The sequence below is a fragment of the Bombus pyrosoma genome, linkage group LG7 (genome assembly GCF_014825855.1).
Source record: "Bombus pyrosoma isolate SC7728 linkage group LG7, ASM1482585v1, whole genome shotgun sequence".
Taxonomy (NCBI): domain Eukaryota; kingdom Metazoa; phylum Arthropoda; class Insecta; order Hymenoptera; family Apidae; genus Bombus; species Bombus pyrosoma.
The window spans coordinates 6292539-6310747 of record NC_057776.1 but is presented as its reverse complement, the minus strand read 5'-3'; the positions used below and the strand labels follow the sequence as shown (position 1 = coordinate 6310747).

At 33.6% G+C, this 18209-nt stretch overlaps 3 protein-coding genes and 1 long non-coding RNA gene across 15 annotated transcripts; 3 read left to right on the top strand and 1 right to left on the bottom strand.

Moving 5' to 3' along the window:
* On the top strand, nt 1-2483 carry LOC122569710. 3 transcript variants are annotated; one of them, XR_006317547.1, is made up of 4 exons: nt 1-537; nt 722-779; nt 864-1214; nt 1496-2483. It is a non-coding gene; the product is annotated as an uncharacterized LOC122569710 (long non-coding RNA). The 3 variants fall into 3 exon arrangements; XR_006317546.1 differs by lacking the exon at nt 722-779; XR_006317545.1 differs by having other exon boundaries at nt 1-779.
* Nucleotides 2484-2889: 406 nt separating this feature from the next.
* On the top strand, nt 2890-4745 carry LOC122569709 (abasic site processing protein HMCES). Of its 2 annotated transcripts, XM_043731189.1 has the most exons (6): nt 2890-3001; nt 3098-3320; nt 3545-3856; nt 3927-4034; nt 4151-4305; nt 4424-4745. In XM_043731189.1, the coding sequence occupies exons 1-6, from the start codon at nt 2982-2984 to the stop codon at nt 4557-4559; spliced, it is 954 nt and encodes a 317-aa protein (XP_043587124.1). In that variant the 5' UTR covers nt 2890-2981; the 3' UTR covers nt 4560-4745. The 2 variants fall into 2 exon arrangements, with proteins under 2 accessions (XP_043587124.1, XP_043587123.1); XM_043731188.1 differs by lacking the exon at nt 2890-3001 and having other exon boundaries at nt 3025-3320.
* A 965-nt stretch (nt 4746-5710) lies between these two features.
* Nucleotides 5711-17205, top strand: LOC122569322 (tyrosine-protein phosphatase non-receptor type 2). 8 transcript variants are annotated; one of them, XR_006317406.1, is made up of 10 exons: nt 5712-6134; nt 7954-8115; nt 8185-8444; nt 8539-8764; nt 8835-8987; nt 9195-9360; nt 9425-9638; nt 9716-9826; nt 13953-15518; nt 17116-17205. XR_006317406.1 is itself a non-coding variant. In XM_043730196.1 (9 exons), the coding sequence occupies exons 1-9, from the start codon at nt 6039-6041 to the stop codon at nt 9918-9920; spliced, it is 1407 nt and encodes a 468-aa protein (XP_043586131.1). In that variant the 5' UTR covers nt 5711-6038; the 3' UTR covers nt 9921-13888. The 8 variants fall into 8 exon arrangements, 6 of the variants coding, with proteins under 6 accessions (XP_043586131.1, XP_043586129.1, XP_043586132.1 ...); XM_043730196.1 differs by lacking the exons at nt 13953-15518; nt 17116-17205 and having other exon boundaries at nt 5711-6134; nt 8185-8259; nt 8335-8444; nt 9716-13888; XR_006317405.1 differs by lacking the exon at nt 13953-15518 and having other exon boundaries at nt 9716-9979.
* On the bottom strand, nt 12400-18195 carry LOC122569329. Of its 2 annotated transcripts, none has more exons than XM_043730212.1 (3): nt 18010-18195; nt 17819-17873; nt 12400-13506 (listed from the first exon to the last, which is right to left on the bottom strand). In XM_043730212.1, exons 1-3 carry the CDS (start codon nt 18193-18195, stop codon nt 13478-13480), a joined length of 270 nt encoding a protein of 89 aa, XP_043586147.1. In that variant the 3' UTR covers nt 12400-13477. The 2 variants fall into 2 exon arrangements, with proteins under 2 accessions (XP_043586147.1, XP_043586146.1); XM_043730211.1 differs by lacking the exon at nt 12400-13506 and adding an exon at nt 17385-17562.
* Nucleotides 18196-18209: the final 14 nt, after the last annotated feature.

Sequence of the window (18209 nt, the reverse complement as noted above, 5' to 3'; positions counted from 1 at the left end):
CCTTATGTTTCTTTAAAGAATAAAAAAATACCCAATATTGCAAAAATAAAGTTAAAAGATATCTAGTTTCTATAAAAGAAGATAAAAGATATACAAAATTCGTAAGAAACGTGATTGAAAAAAACGTGTCAAGAGAGAAATAAAGATAAAAGAAAAGATTACAAACTCATTCTGTTTCGTGGAAAATGCAAGGCACCAAACATGACATGAAAAGCTTCTGAAGCTAAATTGTTTGAAAGATTTCATCGACGACGTCAAACACAAATATAATTCCATTTCAATCGATGATTACCATTGCTTCAACACACGCGATACTTTTCATAGAAAGAAGATGCGAAGAATTTAACTCTGAAGGTCGAACATTTTTCTTCCTTGAAAACTACGTATTTCTTGTCTCACGACTCGTATAATTTTAATAACTGTTCATTATTACCTTCGAAGCGTCCTGTTCATTTGAGTGTTTTCATTCTTGATCAGAAGTTTCGTGTTTGATCTCCGATAAACGTCACTAGCGGCATGAATCACTAGTGAACACAGGTGAGTATCCAGGCTTGATTACCAATCTAGTTTAACGCCGACGGGGAATAGCGGTTCTTAATTAGCACCGTCTCAGGATATCAAATTAAGCCTTACTAACTAGATATTCTCCGAAATAATTTTCTAACTTTCCTGGAAATATCAAAATACTGTCATTTATAAATATAAAAATTCTATCTTGCAGTGAATATTGAATAAGCAATGGATATACCAAACACCACAAAATATCACAATATACATTCGTAATATATAATAAATTCATAATATACAACCATAATTAAGTTTCTATTCATTCTATTAATGTGCCTATTAATTCTGTTTCGCAGTTCTCTGTTCTATCCAATTACACTCATAGATCGAAAAATGGCAGAAAAATTCTAGTTTTTAATTCACGCGAATCAATGCGTAGACACGGCACGGTCTAAACGTGACATCAACGTCACAATAAGGCGCGATGAGTTGGCGTTCAGGAATCCGGGAGAGATAGAACAGGACTTTCTAGGAGGACGAGGGAGAAACGAAAGCATCCCCCCAGCCCTTCGTGTTTTATCTACTAGTATCTTGGAATGTCGATGGTCCATATGCAGCCAGTTAAAAACGTACAACAAAAAAGAGGAGAAAACATATCAGGACATGAAAAGAGAAGAACAATGCGACTAGTATTTTAAAAGAATCAAGTAAGGGCAACTTTTATACACACAAAACATAATACAGTCAGAACAGAATAGCGCGATAAAATTATAATTAATATTATAATTGTAAATACGTAATTGCAATTGCAAATCATAGATTGAACGAAGGATAATACGTCAATTAAATGCAAATAAGTAGGATGTTATTTGTGTCTGGCAGAGTAAATCAATTATTAAACCACAACAAAAGCATAAAAAATGAATTATTAAATGAAGACATAAAAAAACCTGTTATTAACATAATAATATTTTTGTTTACTAAAAAGAAGAAAGGAAGTTAGAAAGTAGAGAAGAATGGAATTGGATCGAAATGCAGACGAATCAAACCGCACCCATGGAACGAACAATAAGCAACGAGATGGAGAAGGGACACATTCCTTTCGTACGCGTGGAAACGCATCGTGAATGCTCATCGGATGAACTCCGATTCGTTTTGCCTGTAGAAAATACTGGCACGATGCGTTCGTTCAAGTATAAATTCGTATTCGTTCGCACTAATTTGTGCCGCTAATGAACTCAGCGAGAAAAGCGACCGTTTCTTTTCACGATTTCTCCTGACAATCATGTGCGTCTGTGGTGGAGAACTTTGTGCAATATGTACATCAGTTGTAATTATTGCTGTTACAATTAGCAACATTTTTTGATTTACCATTTTTATGAAACGAAATTACCTAAAAGTATAGTAGAACTCCATTTACCGCAAAGATAAGATGTGTAAATTGGGATAGATCATATACATAATAAGAGTTCACTGATTCCCCCAACCACTTGTGATTTTTCGTTCATATAGTGGAGGTTCATATTGTCCTCCAATATGTTCATATAAACGAAGTTTTACTATATCATGAAATACTTATTTGATTATTCAATATTTGGGTATTAATGTCCAAATGTATAGGAAGCATTGTTACACTGAAGCATTATTTAGAGAATTGCATTTATGTACAGCTACGAGAAGCCAACGCAATGTGCAATCGGGTCAAGTTGTAATACATTTCAATCACATTTCGTATATCACAGGAAACTAAATAAAATTAACATATTGAGGTTAATATTCATGTTACGTAAGTATAGCATAATTAATTGTAGAAATTGAGTACAGAGGCTAAATGCATTACAGTAGAGGTAAGTACAATGGAAAAACGATGAACTTTTTTATAATTAAATTCAGCTTCCGATAGATAGAGTTCGCGTTAATTGTCGATAGTAATGTATTACATTAATCTAGAACATTTAGAAACATACTCTGTTAAACAAAAGAAAATTACTTTAATTATTTAAAATATGTAAAATTAATAAAAATATTATTTGAAATATTTAAAAAAGTAGGCCTTGGTACAATAATGTTTCCACAGACAACTGTCTACCTCTACCGGCAACTAGATAAATAACCCATGCACGAACTCCGCAGATATTTTCCATTTTAAAATATGCAAATACGCTTTCTATATAAATTATATAGTATCTCACAAAATTATTCACCAAATAAATTTTTACTAAATTATTACTAAAAAATTCATCATTTATAAACATTAATTGTTAGAATTTATAAAGTGAATTAAAAAAAGAGGGACATCTTGATATGAAATAATTTAATGTTTTAAGTAATAAATATACTACAAAATTCCTCCCGCATTAAAAGGACATGAGAATATAGACATGATTTTCTAAATAGTTATAAATTCCCGCCACATATCTTTAGCATGTTATAGGTGGCGTTATTGTGTTAATGAACTAAGTGGCGCGAGAAACATGTGTGGTCGAGCGGCTTGGTGAGTAATCTCATCACGTAATTTCAGTAATTAATTCATGACACGCAAACATAGCAATCTGCTAACGACAAAGAAAATTTACATATACTTTTACAGTTCTTTGAATCCGGATACTTTGTGTCGTGCTTCCGATTACAAGAATGCAGCCGGTAAACGATGCACGACATCATGGGCCAAAAGTGACATTGAATATGTTCCATCTACTAATATTGGGCCTAAAGACGTTCTTCCATGTATCGTTGCTGGCTCACACTATGGTAAAGAGGATGAAAGAGTCCTCTGTGCTATGATGTGGAGTATGATCCCACCTTGGCATGAGGTTAGTGTTTACAAACAAGGTTAGGTTGACAATGACATTTGACGGATGGGGATAGGTTAAGTGGTTAGCATTTATCAACAAATACGTTGTCGCAAAATGTGCCTATCAAATGTAAACACTTTGATTATATCTCCTTGAAATAATAAGTTATCACATTTTTGTCTTAATCAATTTTATTAGTACATAAATGAAAAAAATATTACAAATCTTTTTTCCTTTTTAAGGGAGATTACAGAAAGCACACATTGTCGACGCATAACGCACGTTTGGAAAATATTAAAAATTCCAAGTTGTATAGTGCACCATTACGCAATGGCCAAAGATGCATAGTACTTTGCGAAGGATATTATGAATGGAAAGCTGGGAAAACGAAGAAAGATCCTAAACAACCATATTACATTTATGCTAGTCAAGAGAAAGGAATAAGAGCAGATGATCCTTCAACGTGGAAGGACGAATGGTCTGAGCAGAATGGTTGGGAAGGATTTAAAGTTTTAAAAATGGCGGGAATTTTTAATATATTTTCAACTGGAGAAGTAAATGCAACATGTTGGACTTATGTACGATTTAAGTAGAAAACTACAGGTATGGTAACTCACATTTCAGGGTAAGAAGATATATAGCTGTACAATAATTACTACTGAGGCAAATGGTGTTCTTTCTTGGTTGCATAATCGAGTACCTGTGTTTTTGAATAAAGAACAAGACTTAAGGGTAAGGAAATGAAAATGTTCATATAAATATTGACAAAAGATATTTTCCACATATAATTTGTGTTATCATTTATTAGAATGAATTACTATCTCTGTATATTATGTTTCTAATAATAGGTCTGGCTGAATGAGGAGCTACCAATAGCTGACGCCATTGACAAATTAAACAAATTAACATTATCAGATGGTGATTTAAGTTGGCATACAGTCTCAACTCGTGTAAACAATGTATTGTATAAAGGCGAAGATTGTAGAAAAGAGACAAAAGACGCGTACGTATATACATATATATATAACGGTACAATTAACTATTCACTATTAGAATTATGAACTTTTAATCCTGTGAAGTGATATGTCAGACTATTGATTTACTAATTCCATTATGTACAGAGGAGAGAAAAAAAGCAACCCTACTAGTTTTATGGCTTCCTGGTTGAAGAAGGGGTCTGCAGACTCAGCTAAAAGAAAAACTACTGAAACTAAGAAAGATGACAACATACCACCAAAAATTACTAAGGAAAGCTAATCGTTTCATCCAAATCCGCAAACGAAGTCTCAGGGACAACTTTGTTTCTGCAAAAGTATCAACTTTAAATAAATGTTGAGTTTTTTAAGGATATTTATTACAAATTCTTTTATATTTTTGTACTTAATACAGTAATGTTAATATTTTAAATATCTTAGTCTATGTTTATTCAACATTAAATCATAAAATGAGAATAAAATAGAGATCTGTGAACTCCAGTATTATAAATAAAACAGTATTATATCTTGAACGCGTGTTCTTTATCTTTTGTATTTTAATATATTCTTTATACTGTCACAGTTAAGTCGCTCGGTCCAATAGCTAGGTAATTTGACATTTAGATGTTCTTCAAATAATCAGCAAAAGGATTGATTATTTGTGATTTTGAAAGTTATAGAATAACTTTTCATAAGAATGTTAACGCTATAGAATCGGCCGGGAGAAAAATTTATTTATTTATAATTTTCAAATTTATTAATCCATTTCTTATCCCCTATACAGTAATAAATTATTTGTGAATAGACTGCGGATTTTTATATCGTTTAGAAAAATTCAAAGATACAAAAATGCATAGAGTGTACATGACATACAAAAACATAAAATATCTAAAATATACTATTTTTTATAATATTTAATTGGTAAAACAAATTTCTGCCTAGATCCTACTATTCTAATTGTCTCCAAGAAAATATGAATCTGCGTAAAAATCCGCAGCTTATTTATGAACGAAAAATGTATAAGTTTGGATCTAGTGTTATGGGTCATTCATGAATCCTTGGTTATTCAAGAAATAATAAAGAAAATCATAGAAATTTCTAAAATATCTAGAGTTTGCTCTTCATGCTTCTATAATAAATTTAACAATCTTCTTTATAAAAAAAAATTAATTACGATACTATACAATTTCCAAATGTGATCTATTACAAATCTTAAACAAAATTCTAAGCACTTTCCTAAACATTATCCAAAAAGCTATTTGAAAATGCGAATTCTATCTGGCGCGTATCAGTACGCATGCGCAATAGTTGTCAACATGGCGACGGCCATCTCGAATCCTATTCGACAGCAATAAAGAAAAAGATAGAAAAAGAGACGGAGGGGGCTAGAAACTGGCCGGTTTCCCTCAGATGTCAGCACGTTGGTTCGTATCTTGTATTTCGCGGTGGTAGCAGCGGCGGCGAAGGTGAGCGGTGGTGGTCCGAGTTTGCAGAGTGGGTACAGTGTGTACGTTAGATAGCGAAGGTGTAAGTACGTCTGGCTGGTGAGCTGTGCTTACGCGTTTTCGTCTCCCGTGCGGCGGGGGCTACCCTTCGCAATAATCCGCGTCACGCATGGCACCGCTTCGTGCCTGAGACGCCTTTTTCTCGGAGACAGAGAGAGCAGAATCGTGCACGGCCGGGGCCCAGCCTCTTCGCGTGCCTCGTCTCATTTTGTCGTTTTCGAGCGCCGGAGAGACAGAGTCGCGAACGAGCCGACAGAATGACCAGCCAGGAGACGCTCGATCAAGGGATCAGTAACGTGGAAACAGAGTATCTCGAGATCAACTCGAAAGGAGCCTGGCCGATCCTCTATCAGGTAAGAAAGATCGCGCCCCCCGTTCCATCTCTTTCCTTCTTCTTCCGTTTTTGCGTCTTTCCTTCCGGTTACAACGAGAAACGGCGGTTCCTGCCTGCAAATGTGTCACGCACAGAGAGTCTTCCTACCATCACATCCTAACGTAATCTAGGCCTCCTTGCACAATTCGACTAACATTATTTATGAATTTACAACTCCCAAATCACAAGGTAAAAGTATCAATAAAATATCCTTGCAACATGGTAGTAAGTTTGGTTATAGGTAGACTGCGGATTTTTATACAAATTCATATTTCTGAGGATATAATTTAAAACGTAGAACCTCGATAGGCAATTAGCACTATATTTTGGATATTTGATATATTTGTTTTTTCATATTATGCGCAATTCTGCATTTTCAGATGTCCTATAAATGTATAAATATCTGTAGTCTTGTTACAAGGTATTAAACAAACTTCTAGTTGTCTGACTATTACGTTTGATTAAAAGTTATAAAATTGTTGAAGAGAAGTTCATAACCTACAATTTGCAACTTGTCAATTTATTGATATTAGTTGGTAAATTATTGTGCAAGAGACGCCTGGACTCTCCGCTGACACGACTGTTTCATCCAAGACATGTACGATCCAGAAACGCTGAAATTGCGAACATGATAAAATCTCGTTTCGATCTCGGTCGACGATATTTGATTGCCAATGGAGGCTAATACCATGGTCGCTAGCACGTTCTCATCTGTCGCGAGATCTCGTAGCTCACGATACGCTCGTCATTTTTTTTTAGCGCTGCTGAATGAACAGGGAAACCTGTATACCAGCATCAGCGTGTGTATTGTCACACACGTCTGTTATCAAGTTTTCGTTTATTTATCATACGCGACCCGTTCTTGGCCGCATGGCCGCATTTGACTTCCTTCGTGATTTTTGCTAATCTGGCCCAACGCACTCGATTAATTCATGTTCGACAAATGAATTTGATTTGTCCGTACTTACAACGATGCGATTCGATACGATATTAGAGAAGAGTCAGAGGTTCCACTGCGTTTATCTATTATCTGTTTTGTCCCGTAACTGGCATGCTTTTCCGCGGATATTTACAATGCGCGGATTGTTTCGCGATACCCAGGGACTATCAGTTTACTTTCTTGGAAAGCCGTTTTCACGGGAAAATTTTTAAATACCGCATAGACTCTGCATTGTGATTTTATTACCAAGGTCGAATTTCTTGGTTTTAAATATACGTGCCAGGTATATATTTAGTAATACAGTTTGTATTCATAAGTAGAAATGTAAGATTTGTTTACCAGATACTAAATGAAACTTATACAGGTTCTAACAAACAAACTTCATAGATGTGTTCTATGAGTATAATCGACTATGTTATGTAAACATAGGTCATTTAAAACTTTATTAAAGAATTATAATAAAACTAGGAAATATGAAGGAACAATAACAAACTTGGAGTTACTGCCATAAGACAAACATATTTATAGTAAACATAATCATCATTAATTGTCAATTCTATCTCAAAATCTGAATTGTTCCTGCTGGTATGAAATTAGAATAAATAGCAATAAAAAATTGAATTCATTATCTTATGAAACTTATATTGATTTTGTTTTATCTGAATGAACTGATACTGTTTCATGTATGTTTCATATGTTTTTAAACTTTTCTTTGTATTTAAATGACTTATATTTGTATGACATTTTTTGATTAATAGCTGTTATATAGCTTAAGACAGATACATTAGACAAATGAAAATTGTTATTATTTCTATATCTTCTCTTTTCCCTATCATATAAGAAAATGTTACTTTTACAGCATATACGCAATGAATGCAGTAATTTTACATACACATGCAATGAATCAAAGAAACCACAAAACAGAAATTTAAACCGTTATAGAGATGTTTTGCCATATGACCACAGTAGGATTGTCCTTAAAAGGGGCCCATGTGATTATGTCAATGCTAATCTTATACGGGTAGATATCATATTCAGATACTTAACTCTAAGTAAGAAGAACATGATAAAAAGATCTTTTTTATTATAGGTAGATCGTGCCCATAGACAATACATTCTTACACAAGGACCATTGGAAAATACTGCTGGCCACTTTTGGCTAATGGTATGGGAGCAAAATTCTAAAGCCGTGTTAATGTTAAATAAGATAATTGAAAAGAATCATGTTAAGTGTTATCAGTATTGGCCTCTTGGTGATTCGATTAATACTATGATGTTTCCGGATGTTGGTATAAAAGTAAAATATATCAGTAAAACAGAATCATCGGATTACACAACTAGAATATTAAAGTATGGAGATAAAGAATTATATTACAGATACTTCTTTGAGAAGTGCATGCTTAATTTGAGAAGGTATTTTATTTATTGTTTATGTCTTTTGTAGGTTAACTGACTTGGAAACAAAAGAAAGTAGAGAAATATTACATTTTCATTATACCACCTGGCCAGACTTTGGAGTTCCACAAAGTCCAACAGCTTTTTTACGTTTTTTAACAGATGTCAGGCAATCAGGAGCATTAGATCAAAATGTTGGTCCTCCTGTGGTACATTGTTCTGCAGGAATTGGGAGATCAGGAACATTTTGTTTAGTTGATACATGTCTTGTTTTGGTAAGCATTATACATACTGAAGAGAATCTAGAAATTACAAATGGGAAACTACCTTTCTATTCTTTTGCAGATTGAAGAAAGTGGATTGAATTCTGTGAATGTTAGAGAAGTGTTAATAGAAATGAGAAGACACAGAATGGGTTTAATTCAAACACCAGATCAATTAAGATTTTCATATGCTGCCATCATCGAAGGAGCAAAACAACTGCCATCCAACAACGTGGTAACTAATACCAATTCACAGTGGTACAATATTATTAGTTTCTTCAACCTGAATTAACTTAATATATGTTTTTGTCGTTTGTTTCATGTACATACATGTTTGTCTTTGTGAAAAGTCTTGTCCTTAACGTGAATTAACTCTAATAACATTGTGCTACTGTGGAACATGACAGTCTTTGATTTTCACTAACTTATGTGGTCTTTACAGAACATTAATAATGAAGTGGTAACAAATCATTATGACGTGGTAAGTAACATCAGTAATTCTTCGAACGAAGAAGAAGATGAACCACCTCCTTTACCACCTCCAAGAGGTGAATCCTTAACACGTAGCATGATGGCAGATTTAACTTCAAATCCAATAACAAGAAATGGTAAGCATGTAATTGTAAAAGTTAATCATTTTCAAAATATAATTTTCTTTTTATCTAATATTAGACGAATTAAGTGCACCACCTGACAAACCATTGCCTAGAGAGCCATCAATTTCCACAGAAATATCTACCACCAGTCCACAAACTGTTCCAAATTCTGCAGTGATCACAAACAATTTACACGAACAGAATTCCGATGGTGTTGTGGTGCCTAATGATAATACTAGTGACGGTGAAAACTCTTCAAAAACAATTAGTCCTCCGTCCAGTCCAGATACGTGAGTTATTTTAAGAATGAAATCATATTTACGTGTTTCAATGTCTTCGTTTCTTCTTATTTATTCCATGTAAACAGGAAAAACGAAGTACGTCATCGTAATAAGGAGAAGAAAGAACGTCTGGCAGCGCAAGTACGGGAGATGAAGCGTCGTCAAAAAGAGACTGAAGAATGGCAGAAGCTCAAGAGGTCATTATTTAAACCTCTTACAATAGGCATAGGCGCTGCAATTGTTGGTGGGGGTATTATAGCAATCTGTGGCTATTTGTACATGCGTGGTTAGGACCGAATTGTTTCCCTGTCACACATGTACATGGACCATCGAATTGTCAGTGATAATAGGTGATCCGCACATTCAAGAATAGTTACTTTCACTACGAAATATTTAACAGCTCCATTGCACATGCCATTGATTGCCGTTTCGAGAGAGTAATTAATCAGGGAGAAGCATTTAGTGTTATGTAATTTAAAGTAAAAATACACGCAGTCGTCGTGAGGCGTTATATTAATGAGACTATCAGTTGAGTTGGCAAAATGAGACACACGTCAGTTGTCAAAGAAACGTTCAAGAGAAGTAACTTATTCTAACGAAGTGCATTTTGTAAAGGACATTGCTGCACGATAAAGAAGCGAGAAAAAAAATGAGAAAGAGATCAGGAAGTCAATGATAAATAGGAATGAAAGAGAAAAAGGGAGATTCTCGATTTGTATTTTTGTATTGTGATTCACTTAATGAGTATGTATCATACTAGAAGCTATACATTCTTTTGAAAATCTTGTTAGGTTTCCATGAAAGTTGCACTTGACAAAGTCAGTAGACCCTTTCGCATTCGCGTTTCCAATTATAGTGAAATAAGAGGTAAATTCACTTAGATTTTTACTTTGTGATCTTTTTCTACCCAATTAGAAATAGAGACTATCTTTTTTATTTGTTTGATGATGCTAACAATTGAACGTATATCCTGTGAAGTAGGATGCAAGAAAAAGCACATGTAAAAATCTAATATAAGTAAAATAACAGTGTCCTCTTATTCTCATATTGTAATGATGGTAGGTTCTTACATATAATAGACATTACATACGAAGTGGGTGCACGATGTTTCGATAAGTAAGATCGATTATTAACTTTTAAAGTAATAATCAATATAGAGGCAATTAAAAGTATTAATTTACCACATTTTTTATTTCTTACAACATTTAAATAAATTTAGATTTCTTTAATTTAATTCATTTCATTATCTCCGATATTTTAATTCTGATAATGAGTTGAAGGATGAAAGAGACGAGTTTCCTTCAGTTTTTCAACTGTTATTCTTCGAATAAATTTGATCTACTGTTAGCAATCATCCAGGGTACCAAAATCATTCGCTTAGAGTTTAATAAGTAACCCCGATCATCTTGCTAGAATTTAATGGATATATTCGTGATAGTCATAGAGAAATGTTAATGAACTTTACAGTTATAGTACACTATATAAATGTTTCTTTTTATAAATAACTTGCCCATATAAGTAGAATCCATTCTTCTATAAAATGTTCATGACGAAACGAAGTCGCATTAGAAATTAGCATAAGCGATGCCTGTGACGTACCATGGCCCATTCTCACATGGCAGGTGAATGTTTACTTAAAATCATCGATTTCGTTCGAAACTTGTTCCTGGGGCATGCGTTAAAGGGGAGGGGGAAGAGAAAAGAAACGAATCATCTTGACTTTCTCTCTTCCTGGAAGAAACGCGTCATCGAGATATTCCGTTTAATATGGCAACTGGTGCCTTCGATGTTGTGTGTACTTCGTAAATAATTCATACAATTTCTTAAAATGCTCGTAATCGTTTGTAATATGAGTCATTTTATACTCGAAGTAGCCGAGGGGGTTTTTTATGCGAGAATTACATGACCTGGTTAACAGAAAAATTATCAAATTTCTCGTAATACTGGAATAATCAGCGGCAAGAATATTCTCAGCGAGCAAAACTTGCTACTGTGTTCATCACTCGTTATCCTGCGCATTGCGTTTTTCATTTCATGTGATGAAATTGTCGACATAATGGGTGCCAAACAATGAGAAGCCAACAAGAATTTTGTACGTCATGCATAATATATATAGAAATATCTAATATTCTTGTGAATCAGTTTTCGGTATCAGTCTTGATGCATACTTCAGTGTAAGTATTAGAACAATATCTGATTACATGGAATTGAATCAAGCACTCAACTAATTTGAGAAATTAGTGTTTCGTAGGAACTTCCTCGCATGCTTGAAGATGAAGTAAAGTTGCTGTAGGTGATTCCACTAGTGTAACCAAGATGTACTTGATATTGTTGATCAGAAATTGATACTTTGTGTGCGTCTGATTAGTATAATATCAAAGCTGATGTCGAAAATTTATTCAGTCAGAGGAACATGTTGGAATAATCAACGATATCATAGTTATGTTAGTAAATTTTATTTTATACACTTTTAACCCCTTATCAAAGGCGTTTTTCTATCATCTATCATCAGCAATCTCACTCCCGTCTAGCATTCGGATAGATATTGCAATATTTATACAAATTATAAAGAACCTTAGTTCCCACATAAAAAAGAGTAATTAGGAGTTAAAAAACACATTATTTTAAAACATGAATTCTAACTGATTTGCTCAATAGTAAATCGTTTAAAGCACATTGAGCATCGTGGAAAGACTGAATACATCTATAATTGCTTCTACATGAAGTTTAAAAAAGAAACGAATGGAAACGAAAAAGAATTACAAATACGTAACGCGGTTAAAAAAGATTTTTACTCTTAAGCCGAGCTTCTACACAAATCGTCACGATCATTCTTTAACCTGGAGTAAGCTTACTGGATCGTGTTCCAACGTTAAACAAAAGAGGGAAAGAAGTTAGAACAGGAAGCAAAGTATAGCTTAGTTGCTTACGTTTTGACTTTTTTCCAAGAAGAAAACACGCGTGGCGTGAACAAATGTATTTTGTGTACTTTTGTATTACGTCGTTAATCCATAGGATGCTTGGAACACGATTTTCATGTCAAAGAATTATTTTTCTGATACGTGTTACATTCACTGCACAGTGGTTATAAAAAGCATTAGTACATAGTTATTATAGCATTTATATATTAGTTAATTAGATTCAAGCGTACTCCGTTTCGTCTCATTTAATAGTACTTTTATGTGATTACAAAAAGTCGATACTGTAAAAATATAGGTCCCGCTAAAAAAAGCGCTTTATTAAAAAGATATATATAGGTATATACAGATACTTTTTGTAACCACTGTATATGTGTTGGTGTGTTCGTTCACAATGCACCGAGGCATAATCGCAAATTATCGTAGGAGAGATGTCATCGTGTTCCATTTAAAGCAATGTTAAAACGTGTTCGAAGTTGAATACAGTATTCTGTCGTCGGTACAGTTCACCTATGTGTGTGTGCACCATTGTATATCTTGTTACCTGATTTTCATCTAGAGTATATTCGTACGTTTATATTGTCGTTAGAGGAACATGCGACCCAAACATGTTTTCTTTTTCTCATTTTAAAATGATTTTTGAAACATGTTCGAATAACTTTAATATAGCATGCGAGAACAGTGTGAAAAAACAATCTTCTCCGAGCAAGGAGAACGACACATACGTCAGCCTTCATTTAGAGCGATTACATTGAGCGAAAGAGATGATAGAGCGTTCCTAGAAGAGAGTCGACAAATTCGATATTTTTTATATTTTCTTTTTTAGAAACACGATGAATGTGATCTTCGAGTTTATAGCGAGAGTGCTTCTGTTCTTGAACGGTCGAAACTGTTTGAAGTTTCCAGGTGCTGACTTTTGGAACATAATTTTTATGTTGAAATTACTTCCACAAAAAGACCTAGAAATAATAATGACAACTTTATTTTATTATATTAATGTATAATATAAATGTTAACATTGATTTCTATGTTACAACGTAATTGAACAATTGAAATTCTATAAATATGAGGAATACTTAATGACATCACAGTAACTCTTACACAGCAATATTATTACTTAATTTTTGACAAGACCAGAATTAGCACCTGGAAACTTATAATTAGACTGTGGATGTTTATATATACACAACAAATTTAGAAGTGCAGAAATGTATAGAGTGCACTTAATACGCAAAATATACATAAAATATCCGAGACAAAGGACAGATTATAATATCTATAGTAGGTAAAACTAGTTTTTATCTAGATTTCATTTCTTTAATTACAAAAATATGAAATATGCATCCGTAGTTTATTTATAACAGTTGTAATCGACGAGTTAACCGAAGATTAAAATTCGTTTCAGATTAGTTTAGTGTCTTTCGTCGTTAATGATCAATCGTGATGAAGGCGTTCATCACGCGTTCACCGAGCATTCTCGTTCCTGTAATTACCGAAAAAATAAGGTGAATATTAGACGTCGAAACATTTGTCCGACTTTCCTGTTGTCGTTGCTGGAAGCTTCTTGAAGATTTTGACAGAGAGCATGCGAGAGAACGCGAGAGAATGTATGCGTGTGAGAGATGAGGAACGAGAAAGATACGTATTCTTGAGAACTAAAATCCATGAAAGACACGGTGCTAATAAAAAGTTCCAAAAAAAGAGACAAAATAAAAGGAAGGAAGAAAGGGAAAAAAGAGAAGAGGAAGTATTAAGAAACACGCTTCGACGCGCGTGCATGCGTGAAAGAGCGAGAATGAACAGAAGAAGTATGAGAGTGAAAAAGACGAAATGTTACGAGCGACGATCGTGAGATTTCGTACGAACATTTTTTCCTACATTTCGCCTCTAGAAGAATAATATAAGAACAGGAAACAAAAAAGAAAGTCACACCATGTAAGGAGTGTTTTAGAGGAGTATACTTCGTCGATTATATGATAGAAACATGTTTTATATATATATATAGAAATCGGACGATCGAGCTCAGAAGAAGATTTAAAAGAAAAAAAGTATAAAAAAAAAGACGAAGAGGGGAGGCTTTCGTATACAATTTCAGTTTTTCTCCATCCAATAATCTCTCCGTCGTATACAATAGACATAAACTCGTTACGATACTACAAGGAACCGCAGAAACATATAGCTAAGTGCCTACTCCTATGAAAGAAAAGGGAAGAGAAAAAAAGGGAGTCATAATAGTGAGAATACGATCTGTAGTAGCATTCAAATAGAGTTATGACACTGTACGCAACCCCTCGCCTTTTTGGAAGAGCGTAATCATCGAGCAAGTGAATCCTTTATTATCCGACAATATATACTTATACATATAATATATATTTAGAAATAGATAATCGTTCCAGTAAATCTATTGTTACCTGACTGTCGAATGATCGAGTCACGAGATTTACAGTTTATTATAATTATTTTTTCACAGGCTAGTATTTGAAAACAGAAGACATTTTTTTAATGCAAACTTCATAGAACTCGATAATGCAATAATACTTCATGGAAGATATCTAGTGTACTGGTAAAATTCAATTCAAAAGCTAAGTAGAAAAGGTTACTAATTACAAAACTAATTTTCTTCTATATAGCAAGTAATATATATATATATATACATTTCTTTTTAATATCATAAAATCACAATGTAATGAGTAACAAAATAATGTATTTACAGATTATGTTTTCAGGGATGTTTATTTTACCTGTCACTAAATTCTTCCCAACAAGACAAAAAAGAGAAGACATTCTCGTGGTTTGATCAATTAATTTGACAAGTCAGGTCGTCTAAAACTTAAGAATGGAGTTGTGCGTGTGAAAAGGGAAGCAAACAAATGAAATACGATATAAGGACCAGGAAAGCAAGAACGAAGATCAGGGTTTAGATAACGATATTAATGTTGTCCTTCCGGAAACAAATAGAACATGGGCAATGGTAGGAAGTTACTTCTCCCTGAGGTCAAACTGCATCCTTGCGACTCTACTTCTACGCAGTTAACTGTTAATATTTACATTTACGATGTACACCGTGGTAGAAGTTGTATCGAGACATGGTATTTTAAATGTAATACGAGAACAGATACACACATACATACACATGAATGACAAATGGAAACGTAACACTTGGTAGAATTAGAGAAGACTGAATCGTAGAGGAAGAGGGTCGAAAGAAGTGAAATGAGACAATGTGTTACTGATTCGCGAAAATTGGGAAAGAAAGAAAAATCAAATTTTTATGCAATTTATTTCCGATTGGCTATATGAAAAGAGAAACAATATTAGAACAAGATTAATGGAAAAATTCATTTGAAACGTCACTTCGCTTCTTTACACGTCCCAACTAGAGAACATTAGATCAAAACAAAACAATAAGAAAACAGTGACTAGCATGAGGAAATGGTTTGCATGCAATAAAATGTTATTTATGCGACAAGAAAGAGAAAGAGAGCAGAAAAAAGGCGATATGCGCGGCAGCATCGATGCCCTCACGACGCATATTCGTTTTTTTACTCCCAAATGTAGAACGAACAAAAAAAAAGCAAAGCAAGAATTACTCGTAGACGAGGTTCCCCGATTTGCATATTTAGATCGATCAATACAGGAAAGGATTTTTTCGTACTTTCCAACTTTTTTTTCATTCCACTACCCCCCTTTTTGACTAACGTGACCGGCCGACAAGTTTTGGATATTGAAAAATTCGTATGAAAAATTATGTAAGATAGAAAAGATAAAAACTATGTATTTTTTAGATATATCTAGATTGTGGATTTTTATACATTTATGTGAAAATGCAAAGATGCATACAATGTACGATAATATATAAAATATCCCAAATATAATATTCTCTGTAATGTGTAGTAAATGAAGAACGTCTCTGTTTAGGTTTAATTTCTTCAATTATGCTCATGGAAATATAAATATGTATAAATATCCGCAGTCCAGATATAGTATTTCTAATAGAAATTACATGTTACAATGGGAATACATTCTTTGCAGTATACAGTGGCTACAAAAAGTATTTGCACGCCATAGCATTTATTTATATTATACTTATATTAAATTTCATTATAATTTAACAGTATTTTCATATTACAAAAATTTAATACTATGAAAACGAGATGTATAGAACGCGATAAAAACACATTCCATTGGAAAATAAGGATATGTACAAATACTTTTAGTAGCCAATGTATATGTATATTTCTTTTCTTTCTTCCTTTTCTAAATTGAAGTTCGTGTATGTAAAAATGATATGCTTTGTAATTAAGATATTTTATTAGCGTATTTGATACCGAAACTTGTCGAACGGTTCCCTCAACAGAATGTTTCACCTAACAATTCCACCCGGGAAGATTGGTATGAGTGAAATCGAGTCGACCAATTCCCATATACTAACAGGTCTAAGTCTATCCTTGTGTCTCTAACAGACCTGATTTATTACTAATCCGTTTTGCCTTGTGCTTGTTTTCTTTATTTCTCGTACTTGTCTTCCCAGCAGCCACGAAATACCCTCATCTGGTGATTTCTTTCAGATCTAAAAGTGAAACTACTACCGAAAGCAGCGAAACCGTGCACGAGGAGGCCGAATCTGCAAAATAAATAAAATAAAACAAAAAAAAAAAGAAAAGTAAAGAAAGATACGAAAATCTCGCGACAAGATCGCGTTAACATCTCGAAAAGTAAACACGTGAGAAAGAGGTTCTTCGTTTTTTGAATCGGATTTTTCTTTCTTTTTTTTCAAATGAACACATAGACACGAAAATGAGCTAGAGAAGCGGAGGGCTATTTATTCGACGAATGCTTAAACTGAGAAAAATAAATCAATTTATTTGATACAAACAGAAGCAACACTTAATTTGACGATGCACGATGCTCTCTTAAGACACATCCTCTTTCCCAATCATTGAATTTTATTTATATTTCTTCATGACTGATGATCGAAAAGAGACTGTATTTAGTATCTTGAATCGATCGGAATCCTTTAAGAATCAAACCAAAAGTTTTAATCTTCTATATAACGAAATAGATTTGTATTGGCTTGTACTATCCATTTGGAATAACTATTTATTGTATTTCTTTATTGAAAAAGATAAAATGGGATAAAGTAATAGTTTTATTTCTTTTACTCAAAAATGTAGTATTAATTTTACTATGCATTACCAATCATTAACATGAATTTTTCTATTTGGTGTATACAGTGTGAAGCAGTGTGAAGTATACAGTGGAATTACTTACCAGACCAATCTTTTACTTTTAGTTCCATGGAACTGGTACTCTGAATCTCTAATCTCTACAGACAAATAGAAATACCAAAATAGTAATGTGTAAGTTATAGCGAAACAAAATTCCTGTTTAACTCATTGTCAGGTTCAACAAATCAAACTTTAACATCTAAATAAAAGGAACTAAGCAAGAAATGCAATTACCATTTTACATGGCTCCACAAGAGGCTCGTAAATTCCCATCCAATAAACGATCATTTGATACGTATAAATGAACCACGTTCTTCTACTGAATAAAGGGTGTATCGTTGAAGTACAAGCTCTTCTAGTGGTTTGTTGCGTAATTTCATAGCCATGGCGTGCAATCAACTTCCGCGTAAAATGAATCATAGTGCAGCACAATC

Excerpts from the sequence above, each read along its gene's own strand:
- LOC122569709 (XM_043731188.1), top strand. The coding sequence starts at position 3,039 with ATGACACGCAAACATAGCAATCTGCTAACGACAAAGAAAATTTACATA. Across the intron at positions 3,321-3,544 it reads TGATCCCACCTTGGCATGAG|GGAGATTACAGAAAGCACAC; the intron begins GTTAGTGTTTAC and ends TTCCTTTTTAAG. Across the intron at positions 4,035-4,150 it reads ATAAAGAACAAGACTTAAGG|GTCTGGCTGAATGAGGAGCT; the intron begins GTAAGGAAATGA and ends TTCTAATAATAG.
- LOC122569322 (XM_043730192.1), top strand. The coding sequence starts at position 6,039 with ATGACCAGCCAGGAGACGCTCGATCAAGGGATCAGTAACGTGGAAACA. Across the intron at positions 8,116-8,184 it reads TCAATGCTAATCTTATACGG|GTAGATCGTGCCCATAGACA; the intron begins GTAGATATCATA and ends TTTTTATTATAG. Across the intron at positions 8,765-8,834 it reads TTGATACATGTCTTGTTTTG|ATTGAAGAAAGTGGATTGAA; the intron begins GTAAGCATTATA and ends ATTCTTTTGCAG.
- LOC122569329 (XM_043730211.1), bottom strand. The coding sequence starts at position 18,195 with ATGATTCATTTTACGCGGAAGTTGATTGCACGCCATGGCTATGAAATT. Across the intron at positions 17,874-18,009 it reads TTGTGGAGCCATGTAAAATG|AGATTAGAGATTCAGAGTAC; the intron begins GTAATTGCATTT and ends ATTTGTCTGTAG. Across the intron at positions 17,563-17,818 it reads AAAAGTAAAAGATTGGTCTG|GATTCCGATCGATTCAAGAT; the intron begins GTAAGTAATTCC and ends TGATTCTTAAAG.